Source organism: Panicum hallii, chromosome 4 (assembly GCF_002211085.1).
Source record: "Panicum hallii strain FIL2 chromosome 4, PHallii_v3.1, whole genome shotgun sequence".
Classification (NCBI taxonomy): Eukaryota; Viridiplantae; Streptophyta; class Magnoliopsida; order Poales; family Poaceae; genus Panicum; species Panicum hallii.
The window spans coordinates 51,129,924-51,147,373 of NC_038045.1; the positions used below are offsets into that span (position 1 = coordinate 51,129,924).

Consider the following 17,450-nt stretch of genomic DNA (forward strand, 5'->3'; position numbering starts at 1 on the left):
TAGATTTGAGCGATCAGAACTCATATACGATGTCTCAAGGTGGCTCCATGCTGTGCGTGTTGACGAGTCATTGTGACTAAAGTGTTTGTATTATTATATTATAGGGCTGGAATCCCTAAAAGATTTTTTAAAAAATAACTGCTTGAACTGGGTCACCCTTGGCTAACCGTTTCTTGCGAAATTCTTGTGGTTTATGTCAACATGCCCTGCAACAAAAGTTTGCTGAAGGGACATTCCTTTCCGAGTCGCAGCTCCACAACAGGGAGTAATAAAACTCAGGAACCTTGACGTCATGTCTTCTGCAAGCAGGGTTCAGAGACACGAGAGGAAGCAATCACCAGACATTTTGCAATTTCGAAACACTCACGAGTTACAGACCAATGCATACTATGTACACGACGACTGCACACGAAAGGGCAAAAATTGTTTCACCAAGGCTACTCCTACTTCAAAAACATTCTGAACAATCAGTGGCAGTCAAAGAAAGGTCTGGACTGCTAGGGCTGCTTCTTGATTCGTTTTGAAGCAGTTTTGGCCAGGGCATTGCATATCTCTCTCTTCCTCTTGGCGTTCTCGTCCATCTTCCCAGAGGCAACGTTGGCCTGTCGTTCCAGCGCTTCCCGCACAAAGAATTTCAGCCTCCATAGTGTTGTCTCGCTCTGCATCAGGGAGCACGGTTAAAGTGGACCAGAAGAAATAACCAAAATGGTTTGAGGGAACTCTCAAGTTGAAACGCATGGGGTGGTATTATTTCCTTAATTTCGAGCCACGATGAAAGAAACCAGTTATGGTCTATGGTCATTGAACAGAAAGAAAAGAGGGGGGGGGGGGGTGGTCAGTGTTAGGGAAACAAACAAAACATGACCTGAGCATCCATGTCGAGATCCACTTCTTGTGCAACAATTTCTAGTGCCTTGTTAAGATCGTCTGGAGACAAGTGGCAGAGACCTGCACCCAGTTTCCTCTTCTCATCTGTGGTCATTTTCCTACGATATCAATATATTAGCAACCATGTGATTCAGCTACGCAGGTATGATGGCATCGTAACATAAAAAATCAAAGCAACGGAAAAGGAAATTGAGCATTATAGCATATACCTGCATCTGTGGACCAACATTTTCCGGAGTTCCTCCAGCTGTTTATTGATCTGATTCAGCTGCAGATAAAGAAGAGGAAGTCTTGAATATCCATGGGCAAATAGGATAAGATCCTTGAAATCTAATACTGAGGCAATGAAGATTTGTCAACATTTATACATACTGCTTCTAACACTACATAATTGAACTGATATTAACCATCCCAACAACAAACAATGGATCGAAACATCATACCTCATCATCAGTATCTTTTGCTAACTTTGCAATTGCTGCTTCTCGAGAAGTATTGGAGGCTAGAACACCCTTTGATTCCTCTTCCTTTTGTCTTTTTTCCTACAAGCATATGTAGACAAATATGATGCACAGAACAAAAGATTCTGACATGCTTTTATCAAAGGCAAGGCAACTCATGTCCATAACAAAACAAAATAAGAAAGAAAAATGTATGACTAGAAAACTTTACCTCACTCTCAACTTTAGGAAGAAATTGCCGCCACTTCTCTTCAAATTTCTCAAGCAATGATTTAGCGAGCAAGTGGACAATATTCTCATCATCATTGTACTTCATTGCGTTTGCAAAAATTAATCTAACATCTGCATATATTTCTCGAACATTTTTGTAAGTAGTAACATCCTTCCCTTCCATTTTATTTTGAATAGTAGAGAAGTCCATAGCTTTGGTAATAATCTGTGAAGAAGATAAAGTAAATACATGAAAAGTACTGCAAATAAGTTTCAGGAAAACATAATTAAATAAATATTAATTGTCCCTATTAAGATTGTTTGGTAAGCATACAATGGTAAGCAAGCCAAAGAAGCAGCTCTAACTCAGGTCAGCTAACCAGCTGCAAAGAAGAAACTAAATATAGAGACATACATGCTAAATTTCAAGGATTCCACAATTTGAACTAAGCAATAAAGGGAACACTATAAGTGATCCGACCATTTAACAGATAGTATAGGTCAAAGACACAATTTCATATCTCATAAAACTGAACGTTAGCTGGTATATTAATTCCATTGATGGAATTCTGAATAGGAAAAAAAAAGCACTAGTGCTGAAGGAAAAACCACACACTACAATCGCTTGCTTCTAAGGTGTTATATTTATATAACACGAATATGGATGTGTATTGGTATCAGACAGATATGGATACATGGATACACAGTTTTCCAAAAACCAAAACATATTTTATTCTACAAAAAATAAATAATAAGGCATATATAAACATATGTAGGAGAGAATATGTACAATAGAGAATAAGAGGAAAATACAAGCACTAATGGGCCACAATAACTCCGAGCAGCCATCCCACTCAGTAGAGCCCAATCCACCCAAAAGCCGATAAAGCAAGCCCCTCCCCTCTCCCCTCAAACCCTAATCTATAGATTCCTTACTGGATGCCGCCTCCTTCATTCCTTCCCGACTACACCTGCAATGGAGCAACGCAGCAGCAGCAACTCTGGCCGCCCCCAGGAGCAAGGACCTTCCAGATCGAGCTCTATTTGTATGCAGCTCGAGTGCCAGCAAACCCCCCCCCCCCCCACCCCCCAACATATCGAGCTCTGCAATTAACCGGTGAAGAAAGCTGCTATGGCCACAGGTGCCGGACCAGCACAGCAAGAATAGCAGTGAGGGCAGGTGCAGGCATACAGCCTAGCCTGTTTCTCCTGCTTATCCTCTCTTCTCCCTCCCACTCTGGTAGCGATTGGCTCAGGTGAGCTGGGACATAGCCACGAAGTGACCAGTACATATCGGCTCACAAATCGAATTATCTCATATTTATTTGTCTTGATACTCCATGGATACTTATCGGTCAATATCCAGCGCATAACAGTATCGCATACGTGTACAATACTGATATGTATCCGATACGATCTGCTCAGCATAGATTTATATATACTTGTGCTTGCAGTAGAACATAAACGATGGCCAAAGTGGACCCTAATCAAGGTCGAGTCCGTATACCTCTACAAGATTTTGTATTGCGGGTGAATATCCAGGATTACACTAAATACATAACATCAATAGATTCACATTTTTACTAACCTACAACAATATCCCCTTGTAATCAAAATTACTATCGCAATATGAATTAACTACAGCAATAAGGGATAAAAATGCATGATCAGGCTTAGTCACTACCTTGTAATAGTCATGAAGGTGCAGTCCTACAACATCCACTTGTCGGGTTTTGTCCGGCTGCCCACCGAAGGGTATACCCAAGGTGGTAGATTTTGGGTTGGGGTGCGCCGAGATCAGGAACTCGAAGGTACAGACAACACAAGATTTAGACAGGTTCAGGCCGCAATATGCGTAATGCCCTACGTCCTGTATGATGGTTTGTATTGCCTTGATGTTGATCTGGTGATCTTATGTTTCAAAGGGGTCCCTGCCCGCCCTTATATATCCGGGGGGACAGGGTTACATGAATCCTAGTCTGATACTAACTTAGGAATCGTACTCGAGTACAACTCGAGTAGTTTCCTTCTGTATCGATTAGTTCTACTCCGCATGCGGGTAGAATACAACATAAATAAGGTACAGGACACGTCCTATCCCCTAGCCCAATACGGACTCCTTGATGTACACAGCCCCGTGGCCCCGGGTCTGATAAGCCCCCGAGCTCTTCTTAGCTGAGTACTGCGGACTCTTTGAGTACTTCTGAAGCTGTCCTCGACTTCTTTCAAAGCTCCGTCTTGAAATTTCTCTTCGAGTACTCTTCTGACTGCATCGAAGCTATAAGGTGCTCATGCCCCGAATCCTTTCTTTTATATGGGGTGCGATGAATAATCGCACGCCATATGGAGTAGCCCCCGAGCCTTAGGTTGAATCAAAGAATCAAGCTGAGGGTCAAACTAGCTTTGAATCTTTCCTTCTTATCCTTCGAGTACTTTCGAAAAATAAGTAGTCGATGCCACGTGTCCCACAGCCCCCGAGCCTTGAGTCCAAATCGTTTGGAAAAAAGGATCCCAAAGGACGTGGCAAAAAAGTTCCTTTTGAAAAAATAAAGTCTAAGAAGAGACAATTAGCAGAAATTAGATTCGAAACCCGAAAAACCTCTTTTTTCAGGACAACCAACCCAGAAAAAATGGTGAATCGGGTAACGGCCCAACAAATCTGCCAAAAAACTGCCAGTATCCAATTAATTCTATTGCGCGACGCTTCATCTTACACACAATAAACCACTGCCTGAACGCTGGTTATTTAACCCCGCGGTCGGTTAGGGTTTTTCCTGTGCCCTCAGATCTGACGCCGCCACCAGAGAAAAACAAAACCCCAATTAGAGTCTGACCTGCCCGAGCCCCTCCGCCGCCCAGCATAGTCGAAGATCTTTGAGCCCGCCGCCACAGCCCCTGAGCGCTTGTGAAAACAACTCGTGGCTGAAAAGATTCGAAATGGCTCCGAAGAAAAACAACCAAAAGGACTTGAAAGAGGCGCAAGCAACAACCGGAGAATGGTCAATTAGTAAGTGTTCTCGCCATAATTTAGCAAATTTGGTATTGGGGGGTCTGCTTCAGGAAAGGGATCTCATCCATTGGCGCCTTCCTCTTCGCGATCCATTTCCCATGGAAAACGTCGATGAGATCGTTTCTTTCTGCTCTTTCTCTGAACGGGGATTCGCCCTCCCCACTTGCTCCTTCTTCCGTGGTCTTCTCTACTTCTATGGGATTGAGCTGCAACACCTCAACCCCAATTCGATCTGCCATATCTCCATTTTCATCCATTTTTGTGAAGCTTTCCTCGGAATTGAACCACATTGGGCTCTGTTCCGCTATCTTTTCCGCGTGAAGCTCCAGCCCACCTCAAAAAATCCTTCTGCAATAGAGGGCGCTGGAATCCAACTTAGGCAACACGCTAGTGACAAATATATATCATACAAATTTCCGTCAAATGTCCCCGGGTGGAAACAACACTGGTTCTACATTGCGAACCATGCCCCCCAACTCCCTATGCGGTCTGGCAGGCCCCCTGTTCAGCGTGGCGAATGGACATTGGAGCCAAATGAAGCCGAGATGGACCAAGTAAAAGAACTGCTCGAGTTGATTGCCGCGCACAAAGAGACAGGGGTAACCGGAGCATCAGTGATGCTATCATTTTTCAAACGCCGAGTCCAACCCATTCAGCAGCGCCATACCTTAGGATTCGAGTACCTGAGTACTGAAGACCCATCCCGTATGTGCGCAGAAGAGCTTGAGGACGATGCTGCCCTTGTGCGCGTCAGGCGAATTCTACTAGATGTGGATGCCGTCCCATATGTTCCAGCAGGATTTACAGCCCAGAATCGACCACCAGCAGTAAGTGTTCGACTTCTCGACTTCTTCCTTTGATCTGAAGAGTTAATACTAACCGATTGTCTTGACACAGGATTCAACAGCGTTGTATCGGAGTTACCCACCACAACCCGATCTGCCCCGGCCTTACCATATGCTGCCCAGCGCCGCCGCCAAAGCACGGAGGGAACAAATTGCTGGCAGCGAATCAGCCACGGGCAGCCAGGTAGTTGGGGAGAGGGTGCAAGCCGACGACTCCTCCGGATCATCCGTGGAATGGTCCGACGACGCACCTCTAGTTCCCCGGTGGCGCCGGGAGATGCGGAAACGTAAAGCCAGCGCCGCTGACCTCGCCAGGTAAGTATCTGTTGAACAATAGTGGCGAGTTGCTTTGCTGAACACCAATGACAACTTTGTCTTGCAGTCCCTCGTCTTCCTTGCCCGGCTCCCAGCGCCAGAGGGTAGCCGAAATGCCCCCCACCAGAAAAGATGCACCAGAAGCCGAACCCAGAGAGGTTGATAAGGCCGATCCGTCTCCTTCTGTCGCAGACGATGGAACTATCGCCGTGGCAGGCACAATGTCGGGGCAGCTCACGCCCTCGACTGAAACGGCGCCGCCGCCGGCAATAGGTGCCACAGACATCGCCGTGCCAGAGCTGCCAGCCTCCTCATCCTGTACGCCAACTCCTCCAGCCACGAGTACCGTGGTAAAGAAGCCGTTGAAGCTGGTGTGGAGGAAGCCGACAATGATCCGATCCCAGAGGTAAGTAATGCCTTGGACCTTGCCTTTAGCTACGTGTAAGAGTCACAGTAAAAATGTTGTGCTTTTGACTTAAGCAGATCAACAGCTGCGGTGACGCCAGAACTCGAGTTGGCGCCACCAGCCCCCCAGCTGTCGCCTGGACAACCCGACGTGTTAGAGCCAGCAGGGAGGGTAGATGTAATCATGCTTGATTCGCCACTACCCGAGCCCCAGCACACAGAACCCGAAGCCCCCAGCAATCAGCAAGTCGAAACGACCACTGCCGTGCCCGTCGACGGTGCAGGTAAATGATCCCACTGCCTTCTGCCACAATCATTGCTATATGAACACTTGCCTGTTGCAGGGACCCTGTAGCCGTCAGCCTTGGAGGGTGCGGGTGCTTCTTGCGAGGCACCCGGGTTGCCAACCCCTGTAGGGGAGAACACCGATATGCTCCAAGGGATGCAGCTCCCAGGGGATGATCTGAGCCGCCTGCGCCAAATGATCAAGGCGATCGACTCATTTGCTCTGGTAAATCTTGTCTAAACCGCTGGTAACTGTATGCTTAAATCAATTTTCTCTGACGCCCAGGAACACGTAGGACATGAACCAAAAATCTTCAACGAAGCTGGAAGAGTCCACCAGGCGTATCGACGAGCTGATGCAGGAGCGAGCCGGCTTCGAGCAGAATATCATCGAGCTCCAAAGCCGACTCAAGGAGCAGCAGAAAACCCATAAAGGTATATTGAATTCAATTCTTGAATTCATACCCATAGTCGATGGCTTTGTGACCTGAAACCTGCCTATCATCGCAGAACTTAAACAACTCTTAAATTATAAAGAGGGATTGCTTACTGATTTGAAGAACATGCTATATCGCCGCGCAGATGAAGTCGAGGGTCTGCGGAAGATGAAGGCCGACATGGAGAAGCAACTCGTCGGCTGCCTCCAGCAGATCAAGACTTTGGGCGAGGAGAAAGAGCAGCGCCAGAAGGAACTCAATGATTTGAAGGTGGCAGCTCAAGAACTCGTAGAGATGGTGGATCCCCGGGAAGACGGTGCTGAAGATGGGCCACCACTACTTGATCGACTTCGCGGGGCGCCACAGAAGATCCTCAACTTTGTCACCGAGGCTGCCACATCTTACGTGGGCCATGCCCTAGGCCTTGTAAAGTCCTTCTGGCCAAAGGCTCGGCTAGAAGTACTCGCAGAGGGTGCAGCTGCTGATTGTACCGATGAAAGCTTCCGCGAGTATTTGCTAGAGGTCCGGCCTGTGGCTGAAAAAATTGTAGGAAGCATGGTCGAGGATTGAACCGTTAGTGCTTAAGACTTTTGTAATATAAGAAACCATGTTTGTTCCTTTGTAGCCTTATTGTGCAGACTAAGAGTCCCATATGCTTTGGAGCATAGGCGTGCTACCTCTGAGTGCAGCAACTCAGAGAGTAGCCGATTTAGCCCTTCGCGAGAGCTCATCGGGTGAGCTAGATAAAATCCCGCCAAAAGGGATCCACTCGGGCCCGGAACGTGCAGTCTATAGCGCAATGACTAGGATGCTCATGGCAAACAGTCGAAAACTACCCTGAGGTGTAACCACCGCAGGAGTAGCCAAACGAGTTAGATGGAACCCGAGCCAGACGGGCCTAACCAGTTTGAAAGAACACGATTAGCATCGCGACGACCCATGTACCACCGGCAAGTAGTCGATTTTATATAGAATTTGAACGTGGTCAGAAACCGTATTCAAGAATTTGCATTTCGGGTTGTGTGGCACAAAGCCGCCAAATCGACCCAGAAAAGGAAAACTTGTCATTGACGCGTACAGAAATTGGACACGAGACTGCTTAGGGGTAGAACCGTCGCAGGTGCTGGATGTTCCATGAGTTGGGTACATCCTGACCATCGGGGTGCCGAAGTTGATAAGATCCCGGTCTTGTAACCCTCTTGACGATGAAAGGCCCTTCCCATCTCGAGTTAAGCTTGTGCAAACCCGACTCGTCCTGAACGCGACGAAGGACAAGGTCGCCAATGCTAAACGACCTTTCCTTAATGTTGCGATCATGATATCGCCGGATTCCCTGTAGGTAACGGGCTGACTGAACGAGAGCAGAGCAGCAAGCCTCTTCGACAGAGTCCAACTCCAGCTGTCGTGCTTCGTCCGCCTCGCCCTCTTTATACATCTCAACCCTTGGGGATTTCCACATGATATCTGCCGGGAGAATTGCCTCGGAGCCGTAGACAAGAAAGAACGGGGTCTGCCCTGTGGCTTTTGAAGGTTCAGTCCTCAGCCCCCAGACTACGTGTGGCAACTCGTGAATCCACTTCCCGCCCTTTTTGCTGTTAGCATCGAAAAGTCTCTTCTTGAGGCCGTCGATGATCAAACCATTCGCCCGCTCGACTTGCCCATTTGCCCTTGGGTGAGCCACCGAAACGTATTTAACCTCGATGGATGAGTTTTCACAGAATTCCCAGAATTGGTTGGCCGTGAAATTTGAACCCAAGTCAGTGATAATAGTGTTGGGGAAGCCGAAACGATGTAAGATGTCGGAGATGAAGTCGACCACCCTGTCTGGAGTAAGCTTGGCAATCGGCTTAAACTCGATCCACTTGGTGAACTTATCGATAGCCACCAGAACATGAGTAAAACCTCCTGGCGCCATTGTGAAGGGCCCAATCATGTCGAGGCTCCAACAAGCGAAAGGCCAGGAAGGCGGTATAGTGATGAGGGTGTGGGCCGGGACATGAGTTTGCTTACCGAAGAACTGGCAGTTCTGACATCGTCGCACCAGATCTTCGGCGTCGGACACGGCGGTAGGCCACCAGAAACCAGCTCTGTATGCTTTGCCGACCAGAGACTTTGACGCGGCATGGTTACCACACACGCCCTCGTGTATCTCCCTCAATATGTCTAGACCGTCTTCTGTTGTGACGCACTTCATGAGTACTCCGGATCGTGCGCCGCGCCGATAAAGTTTGTCTTCGACTAGGACAAACCCCTTGCTCCGTCGCATGAGGCGGGCGGCGGCAGCGCTTTTGGGGTCCGTCCCGGCCGGTAAGATGAGATCTCGGATGAAGTCGACGAAAGGTCCTCTCCAGTCCTCACCGACCAGCAGAACCTCCCGTTCTGGCTGTACAGAGCCAGTGACGGTGGAAACCGGCAGTGAAGGGCTGATGGATGGGTGCGTCAGCTCCTGAACGAATACCCCTGCTGGGACTTGTGCTCGGGTTGATCCCAGCTTAGATAAGGCATCGGCAGCGACATTGTGTTCCCGTAGCACATGATGAACTTCTAGGCCAGAAAATTTGTTTTCTAGCTTGCGTACTTCTTGAACATAGGCTTCCATGGTCTCCTTGTTGCAGTCCCACTCCTTGTTGACTTGCTGAACGACCAAGAGTGAATCGCCATATACAAGTAGTCGCTTGATCCCTAGTGATATCGCCAAACGGAGCCCGTGAAGCAACGCTTCATACTCGGCTTCATTGTTGGATACCTCCCAGAGAATTTGGAGGACGTATTTGAGTTGTTCGCCTCTTGGGAAAATGAATAAAACCCCAGCGCCGCCGCCATCGAGCTTGAGAGAACCATCGAAGTACATGGTCCAATGCTCTGGCTTGTCAACTGGTTTTGGAACTTGATTTTCCCTCCACTCTGCCATGAAGTCGACTAGAGCTTGGGACTTGATTGCAGTGCGTGGCTTGAAGTCGATCGACAGAGCCCCCAGTTCCACTGCCCATTTTGAAATACGACCCGTGGCATCTTGGTTGTGTAGGATATCCGCCAACGGGTAGTCTGTGATCACGATGATCTGGTACCCTTCAAAGTAATGGCGTAATGTCCTTGAAGTAATCAATATGCCATAGAGAAGCTTTTGGACCGCCGGGTAGCGCACCTTAGACTCCGAGAGTATTTCACTGACAAAGTACACGGGCCGCTGCACGCCAAAAGCATGGCCTTCCTCGGAGCGTTCGACAACAATAGCACTGCTAATAACGTGGGTAGTTGCCGCAATGTAAAGTAAAAGGGTCTCACCCGGCAATGGTGCTGTGAGGATCGGGGGCGACTGTAGGTGTTGCTTGAGATCCTGCAGAGCCCGCTCGGCTTCCTCTGTCCAGTGAAACTTGTCTTGGCACTTTAAGAGTTTGAAAAAGGGTAATCCTCTCTCCCCGAGCCGGGAGATGAATCTGTTGAGAGCTGCCATGCACCCTGTAAGTTTTTGCACATCTTTGATTGTGGCTGGTGCCTCCAAATCAGTGATGGCGGTGATCTTGTCAGGGTTGGCCTCGATGCCCCTGTTACTAACTATGAACCCGAGCAATTTGCCTGACGGAACACCGAAAACGCACTTGGTCGGATTAAGCTTCCATCGGTACTTCCTTAGGCTGGCAAAAGTTTCCTCCAGATCCGTGATGAGGCCCTCGGGACTTCGGGTTTTTACGACCACGTCATCCACGTAGGCCTCCACGTTCCGGTGTAACTGATCAACAAAGCACATCTGAATTGCCCGCTGATAGGTGGCACCAGCGTTCTTCAACCCGAAGGACATCGTCTTGTAGGCATAAGTCCCAAACGGGGTGATGAACGCGGTCTTAATCTGGTCTTCTTCCTCGAGAGCGATCTGGTGGTAACCTGAATAACAATCAAGGAAACATAACAGTACGCAACCTGCAGTTGAGTCGACTACCTGATCAATGCGAGGGAGCCCAAAGTGATCCTTTGGACAATGCTTGTTGAGATCGGTATAATCGACACACATTCTCCATTCTTTGTTCTTTTTTAATACAAAGACAGGGTTAGCAACCCACTCTGGGTGGATTACTTCTTTAATGAATCCAGCCGCGAGGAGTTTGGCTATTTCCCGTTTGATAGCCTCCCGTTTATCAGGGGCAAAACGACGAAGTCGTTGCTTCTTTGGTATAGCTTGTAGGTAAACATTAAGACTATGCTCGATCAGCTCCTTGGGTACCCCTGGCATATCCGATGGCTTCCATGCAAATATGTCTCGGTTAGCCCGCAGGAAACTGACGAGCGCGAGTTCCTATTTGTCACCCAAGCCTGCGCCGATGATGGCTGTCTTGGATGAATCGCCTTCCTGGAGCTGGATCGTCTTAAGAGCCACCTCGCCCGTCGACTTGACGCCTGATTGACTCGACTTCTTCGTCGGGATGTCCAGCTCGGCTTGAGAGAGTTGCTGTGCGGCCGCGAGTACTTCAGCGGAAGCATCTGGCATGCGGGAAGTCGATGCATACTGGATGGCCTCTTGGTTGCAATCATAGGACTTCTTCAAGTCGCCTCGGAGCGTGAGAACACCGTTGCGTCCTGGCATCTTGAGAAGCAAGTAGACATAATGCGGCACCGCCATGAACTTGGCGAGCGCCGGCCTCCCCAGTATAGCGTGGTAGGAAGATTCGAAGTTGGCCACCTCGAACTTGATGAACTCAGTACGGTAATTCTCCCTCGTCCCGAAAGTGACTGGGAGAACGACTGTTCCAAGCGGATGCGCGGCATTGCCAGGAACAATACCGTAGAAAGGAGCCTTGCTCGGAGTGAGCTTGTTGGTAAGGTCCAGACCCATCTTCTTCAGCGTACTGGCAAAGATAAGATTGAGTCCGCTCCCACCATCGATAAGAACCCGAGTAAGCTTGACTTCTGCGACCACGGGATCCAGTACCAATGGAAACTTCCCAGGCTCGGAAAAACTGGTCCATTGATCATCGTGGGAAAACGATATGGGGACCTCCGACCATCGTAGTGGTCGTGGTACCGCCGGTTCAACCGATAGGATCTCTCGTAGCAGCAACTTCTGTTCCCGCTTGGAGCAAAAATCTTCGTCACCGCCAAAGATGACATTGACGGTTTTGGAAGCATCCTGGAACTTAGGCGTCTCTGATTTGTCTTCCTGTTCCTCGTCTTCGGGCTCTTTGCCCGTCGACTTGTTTTTCTTGCCGTTCCCAGGAGAGCCAAAGGTGCGCTTGAGCTGAAAGCAGTCGATCGCTGCGTGTTTGGAGTTGACACACCACGGGCACTTCTTCTGCAGGAGTTTTTCAAACTGCTCCTGCGTGGTCAACTTCTTGCCCCGCGAAGGACGTTCCACAGCCGCGACGAGATCGTCTGGCTTGCGTTTTCGGGAAGAACCCGAAAAGTCCCGCTGGCCTTTGTCAGCCCGGTTATCGTTGTTGCGCTTCTGGTTGAGATCGGTACGTCTTGGAAACCTCTCGCGCATCTTCTCTTCTTGTTCAGACCAGTCGTGCATCATGTCGCGTAGACCTGCAACCGTCTTCGGCCTGTTACGCCCAAAATCACGATATATACCTGGGTCAGTGAGGCCGTAGTAGAAGCAGTCGATAATGTCCTCTTCCGAGATGTTGGCGATGGTGGCCCGCACATCGAAGAAACGGCGGGTGTAGGATCGGAGGAGTTCATTGCGCTCTTGCTTGCACTGGGCGAGGTCGTGCCGAGTTCCTGCTCGAGATATCGCCCCCTGGAAGTTGTCGATGAATACCTTCTTGAGGCCTTCCCAGGAGTCGATGGAGTCGTTAGGGAGACTTTCCAGCCAAGTCAACAGTGCAGGCTCCAAAGCCATCGGAAAGTAGACGACTTTGGTAGTGTTGGAGCCGCCAGCCACCTCAATGGCAGTAGAATAACAGCGGAGCCATTGTTGGGGGGCCTGCTTGCCGTCGTACTTGGTAATACCAATTGGCTTAAAACCCTCCGGGTACTTGTACTTGTTGAATCTCGCAGTGAACGCAGGGAAACGATCACTGCAGTCAGCGTCGTCTCGCTCGGCTACCTCGCGTTCCCGTCGCCTCGAGTCGAGGACTGACCGGGCATCGCGCCCCCCGTTGATCTTCTGACGAAGATCAGGTTGTTGACGTGGAGGGTTGGGCTGCCTCGGGTTGTTTGCCGGAGGTGGCTGCCGCCTCCCACCGGTGAGCTGGCTTCCACCCACGCCATCATTGTTGTTGCTGCGTTGGGGTCGCGGAAGATTACCCGTTGTTCGACTTGGGGCCTGGCTTCGGCTGTCTCCGACGTGCTCGTGCTTGACGAGCGATGCCGGAGCCTGCTGGTCCAACTGGACCCACGCCCGTTGGGCATAGATGAGTGCTTGTCGGACGTTGGGGTCGTTGCTTCGCTCGAGTAGTGCTGTTACCCGAGCAATGTTGGCCACAGGAGTCCTGAAGCCACGTTCATCCGCCGCGGCGAATTCGGCGTCGAGTTCGCGCTGTGCAGAACGTATGCGCTCGTTGGCGCGCCTTCTGCGAACCGCACGAGCTCTATTCCTTGCACGTCGCGCGTCACGCTCAGCGTCGTTCTCGTTCTCGGCTTCAGCGGTGTCTTCATCCTCTGATATGCCATCAAGTGCGCCAATGGGGATGAGGGCATCATCGTCCCCTTCTTCCGCCATCAGGACTTGGCGAGTTGCGAGTTCTTCAGAGGGGGCTTCGACTAGCTCAGTCGAGCCCTCGGATATGGCAGCCAACGCCCTGCCCTCCTGAAAAGGCAAAGGCTCAAGATGGGCTACCAATCGGTCTTCATGTCCGAGTAAATCGGACAGGTTCATCCCCCTCCAATGAACAATTCATCCTTCGGAGGTGGTGGTGATCATCAGCCCGCAAGTGGCCAGGTGATCCTCAGCCTCCCGACATGCGGTGGCCTCGGAACCTCCATCCTGAAGCAAAGAGTCTAAGTCCTTTTCCAACATGGAAAAAGGAACAGTAGAGACAGACGCTGCCTCGGTTTCCCTGGCAGGGTCAGAAAACGGCAACTCATCGAGATTATCGACAAAGTCGTCGAGCCTTGCGGCAAGTGTTTTTAGCTTGAAGGTGTCGTCGATGATGTGCCGACGGAAGCCGCCTGCGCCGTTAGCAACGCAAACCCACGAGCCAAAAACAAAGGTTGTGCCCTCAGGGAGCACGGGACTGGGGAACTTGAAAAGAACCATGGAGTTCTCCAGCGGATCTCTGATGCGCCCCCCTACCTGGCGCGCCAGCTGTCGGGTTTTGTCCGGCTGCCCACCGAAGGGTATACCCAAGGTGGTAGATTTTGGGTTGGGGTGCGCCGAGATCAGGAACTCGAAGGTGCAGACAACACAAGATTTAGACAGGTTCAGGCCGCAATATGCGTAATGCCCTACGTCCTGTATGATGGTTTGTATTGCCTTGATGTTGATCTGGTGATCTTATGTTTCGAAGGGGTCCCTGTCCGCCCTTATATATCCGGGGGGACAGGGTTACATGAATCCTAGTCTGATACTAACTTAGGAATCGTACTCGAGTACAACTCGAGTAGTTTCCTTCTGTATCGACTAGTTCTAATCCGCATGCGGGTAGAATACAACATAAATAAGGTACAGGACACGTCCTATCCCCTAGCCCAATACGGACTCCTTGATGTACACAGCCCCGTGGCCCCGGGTCTGACACCACTGGCTCCCGAAATGGCCATGCATCATTATCATCGGTGATCTGTAAGGATGAAAATAAAGAAGATTGAGTGCGAATTACAGACTCATGCAGCAAACTATTCTCATGTCAAAACTTTTTCCTTAAAGAGAAAGCCATAAACTTTGTCAAAGTATCTGCAAGCTCGATATATGAGGTATTTTAACTTAATGCACGTAATGGACCTTGAATACAATCAATCAACAACAAAGATGTGTTTATGCCTCAATAGAATATGTATTTTAATTGCCCAAAAAATCTTATCAATAGCACTTCCAAAAGCTGCAATCGCATACCACCTTCACTACTTAAGAACCTCAAGTAGAATTAGAAGAACCTCATTAGTATGTGCCAAGAGTATTATTCGCAAGTTCACCCAAAGACCGTAGAAGTAAACCTATAATCTAAAACATAGGCGATCACAATGATAATAATCTAGGTCCTCACATGTTTCATTAGGAATTAGGATGGTCTGATCTATCAGGCATTCAGGCCGTTTACAGTTCTAATTGATCAGATTTCTAGAGCTTCCTTCATGATGCAAGAATACTGAGCTACACCAACAAGCACTAAGATAAACAAAAGTGCAATGAACCAATTCGAGAAATATGACCTCTCGTAAAATCACGCCCAACTGGCGCATAAGGTCGGGCATCCCCCTCCCGTATGCCCTGTGCCTGCCGCCCTTACGCCCGCCGCTGCCGTGCTTCTTGCCATCGTAGAAGTCCACCACCTCGTTCACCCGCCTCTCTAGCTGCAGCACACATCGCAATAACCCCCAATCTCAGAACGGCTGCGCCCAATTCTTCTTGCGCGCAAAAGAAACTCACAAATTTCCCCGAATTCCCCCAAAAGCACATTCCGATCGACGCTTCCCCCACGGCCGGATCGCCGCTTCGACGCTAGGCGGGACGGGGCTAGGGGACGAGGAAAAGGGGGTTACCACGTCGGTCTTGGAGACGAGGTCGTCGACCTGGCGCTGGAACGCGTCGACCTCGGACTCCACCTCGGGGGCCAGCGCTGCCTCCGCCACCACTTCTGGCGCTGCTGCACCGTTCGTCGGCGTCATCTAGGGTTCACGGCCGGGCACGTGGCCGGCGGCCGCCTGCGACTACAGCCGACTGCGCCGCTCTGACGGGACTCTATTTTCTTTTCGTTCTTTTTTGTGACGGCGCATGATGTCGATGATGATGAGCATATGGGCCAGCTGAAGCGGTGAAATGGGCCGTGTATGGGCCATAGAGTGGGCTGGACACGACAAGATGGCTTTGGCACCTGATTTTCGCACCTCTATATTTACAACCAATTTATATTGGAGATATTTTTTTTAGATAAATGGAGATATGGTTGTTAAGTTATATTAGAGTTATAGGGATTTTTTGAGTAATTTCTAAATATATATTGTGTAACTAAAAAAATCATGCGTTAAACTTCTCTCGAATACTTTTGCTACACTATGGTCTGAGTGTTAAACATCTAGAAAATATTAAAATTCTTTCTAAACAAATCTTTGTGAAAAGGGAGTAGCCTGCATGCTCACAAAATCGAGTGCTAGAATGTAGGAAAATATCTATGTGTTGGCTGTCAACCGGATACCTTGGTATTCTTTTCGTCATATAGGATTTGTGTATTTCTCTAGGTGTATTGTGATCATGGATGCTATACTTTTTTAGAAAGGATTTGTGTATTTCTCTAGCATCCCCGTTTGGAACCTTAGAATTGAATTTTATTATAACAATCATAATTTAGACACAAATCTATTAAGTTTATATGATTATAAACAGAATATATTTGTATACTATTGTTGGCCATACGAGAGAGATACTTATGTGCTATATTTCTACTATAGATGAGTGAGCTAAAGAGCGTGCTATAAGTTTGTTGGTGTATTGAAAAGTGGTTGCAAAGTAGCGGCATGTCAAATTCTAAACCAAACAGCCCCTGCCAAACTAGAAGCTAAATAGTCCGAATTAACATTTGTTGGGAATATTATTTTGGCCAGAACAATTGATGGCCCATGAAAATTATTAGACGTCATGTGCATAGTCTATTTTGGAGAGCATCCTTGAATTAAAGAATGAGGTGCATCCAGTTCTGTACACTGGCAGCATCAATCGAATACATGAAAGGTACATTTGTATAAATACTTTTTTGCATGGATATGCTTTTTATTTCAATTAATCGAATGCAATTAGCACGATAACTATTTTAATAAATAATAATGGAGCTAATCTCTGGCCTCCACACTAAATAAGGATGCACATAACTATTTTATTTTTTAAAATATAGGATTTGAATGATATTGGACCTAGTCATGCATCCACAACTCCATAACTGCAACAAATGTGTTGGTTCTAAAGAATTGCAGAGACTTCTTGTAAAGTAGTAATGGTACCAAGGCCCATATACTGTATGCATCACGACTACAGGAAAAATTGCGGTCCATAAAAATTATTGGGCGTGTGGTAGCATGTTGACAGTCCATTTTGGACAGCAAGCTGAATTAAGGATGAGGTACATTCCGTACCTGCACAATAGCACTAGCATGTTGCCATATTATCGAATGGTACAAGAAGAAAAGAACATTGCCGATAGACACATTACATGGATGTGGCAGACCTGCATGCAGATACTGCACTACATAACCCAGTCAAGCCTCGGCGGGCTTAACGTAACTCCACTTATGCAATAGAGTATTTCAGATAAACTCACAGAATAATCCAGTTGCCAAATGACTGAAGCTATGTGCCAAAAGCCTAAAAGTGTCACACAATAGTCAGGCCTGAAATGCTACGCAGACTAAATTTTGAGACAAACTCGCCAAAAAGAAAAACAATCAAGCAACACTGGTGTTGAAAAATTACACCAAAGATATGGTAAGAGGCTATAGCAGAATGTCC

General features: G+C 48.4%; 2 protein-coding genes across 4 annotated transcripts; one reads left to right on the top strand and one right to left on the bottom strand.

Annotated features, from left to right (window-relative positions):
* Positions 1 to 326: 326 nt before the first annotated feature.
* Positions 327 to 15,277, bottom strand: LOC112890916 (transcription factor GTE1-like). 3 transcript variants are annotated; one of them, XM_025957794.1, is made up of 8 exons: positions 15,164 to 15,277; positions 14,533 to 14,574; positions 3,244 to 3,279; positions 1,561 to 1,785; positions 1,332 to 1,430; positions 1,098 to 1,156; positions 866 to 986; positions 327 to 659 (listed from the first exon to the last, which is right to left on the bottom strand). In XM_025957794.1, exons 1-8 carry the CDS (start codon positions 15,203 to 15,205, stop codon positions 498 to 500), a joined length of 786 nt encoding a protein of 261 aa, XP_025813579.1. In that variant the 5' UTR covers positions 15,206 to 15,277; the 3' UTR covers positions 327 to 497. The 3 variants fall into 3 exon arrangements, with proteins under 3 accessions (XP_025813579.1, XP_025813580.1, XP_025813581.1); XM_025957795.1 differs by lacking the exons at positions 3,244 to 3,279; positions 14,533 to 14,574; positions 15,164 to 15,277 and adding an exon at positions 2,373 to 2,863; XM_025957796.1 differs by lacking the exons at positions 3,244 to 3,279; positions 14,533 to 14,574; positions 15,164 to 15,277 and adding an exon at positions 2,496 to 2,861.
* Positions 5,588 to 6,772, top strand: LOC112890917 (proline-rich receptor-like protein kinase PERK13). Its single transcript, XM_025957798.1, has 5 exons — positions 5,588 to 5,729; positions 5,797 to 6,135; positions 6,213 to 6,418; positions 6,479 to 6,645; positions 6,716 to 6,772. Exons 1-4 carry the CDS (start codon positions 5,692 to 5,694, stop codon positions 6,487 to 6,489), a joined length of 594 nt encoding a protein of 197 aa, XP_025813583.1. The 5' UTR covers positions 5,588 to 5,691; the 3' UTR covers positions 6,490 to 6,645; positions 6,716 to 6,772.
* Positions 15,278 to 17,450: the final 2,173 nt, after the last annotated feature.

What these genes read in the sequence shown, in the direction of transcription:
- LOC112890917 (XM_025957798.1), top strand. Translation starts at nt 5,692, where the DNA reads ATGCGGAAACGTAAAGCCAGCGCCGCTGACCTCGCCAG. An exon ending in AGCGCCGCTGACCTCGCCAG is followed by an intron (nt 5,730 to 5,796) that starts GTAAGTATCTGT and finishes TTTGTCTTGCAG; the next exon opens with TCCCTCGTCTTCCTTGCCCG. An exon ending in ACAATGATCCGATCCCAGAG is followed by an intron (nt 6,136 to 6,212) that starts GTAAGTAATGCC and finishes TGACTTAAGCAG; the next exon opens with ATCAACAGCTGCGGTGACGC.
- LOC112890916 (XM_025957794.1), bottom strand. Translation starts at nt 15,205, where the DNA reads ATGCCCGACCTTATGCGCCAGTTGGGCGTGATTTTACGAGAG. An exon ending in TGGGCGTGATTTTACGAGAG is followed by an intron (nt 14,575 to 15,163) that starts GTCATATTTCTC and finishes TCATCCTTACAG; the next exon opens with ATCACCGATGATAATGATGC. An exon ending in GGCCATTTCGGGAGCCAGTG is followed by an intron (nt 3,280 to 14,532) that starts GTGTCAGACCCG and finishes ACCCGACAAGTG; the next exon opens with GATGTTGTAGGACTGCACCT.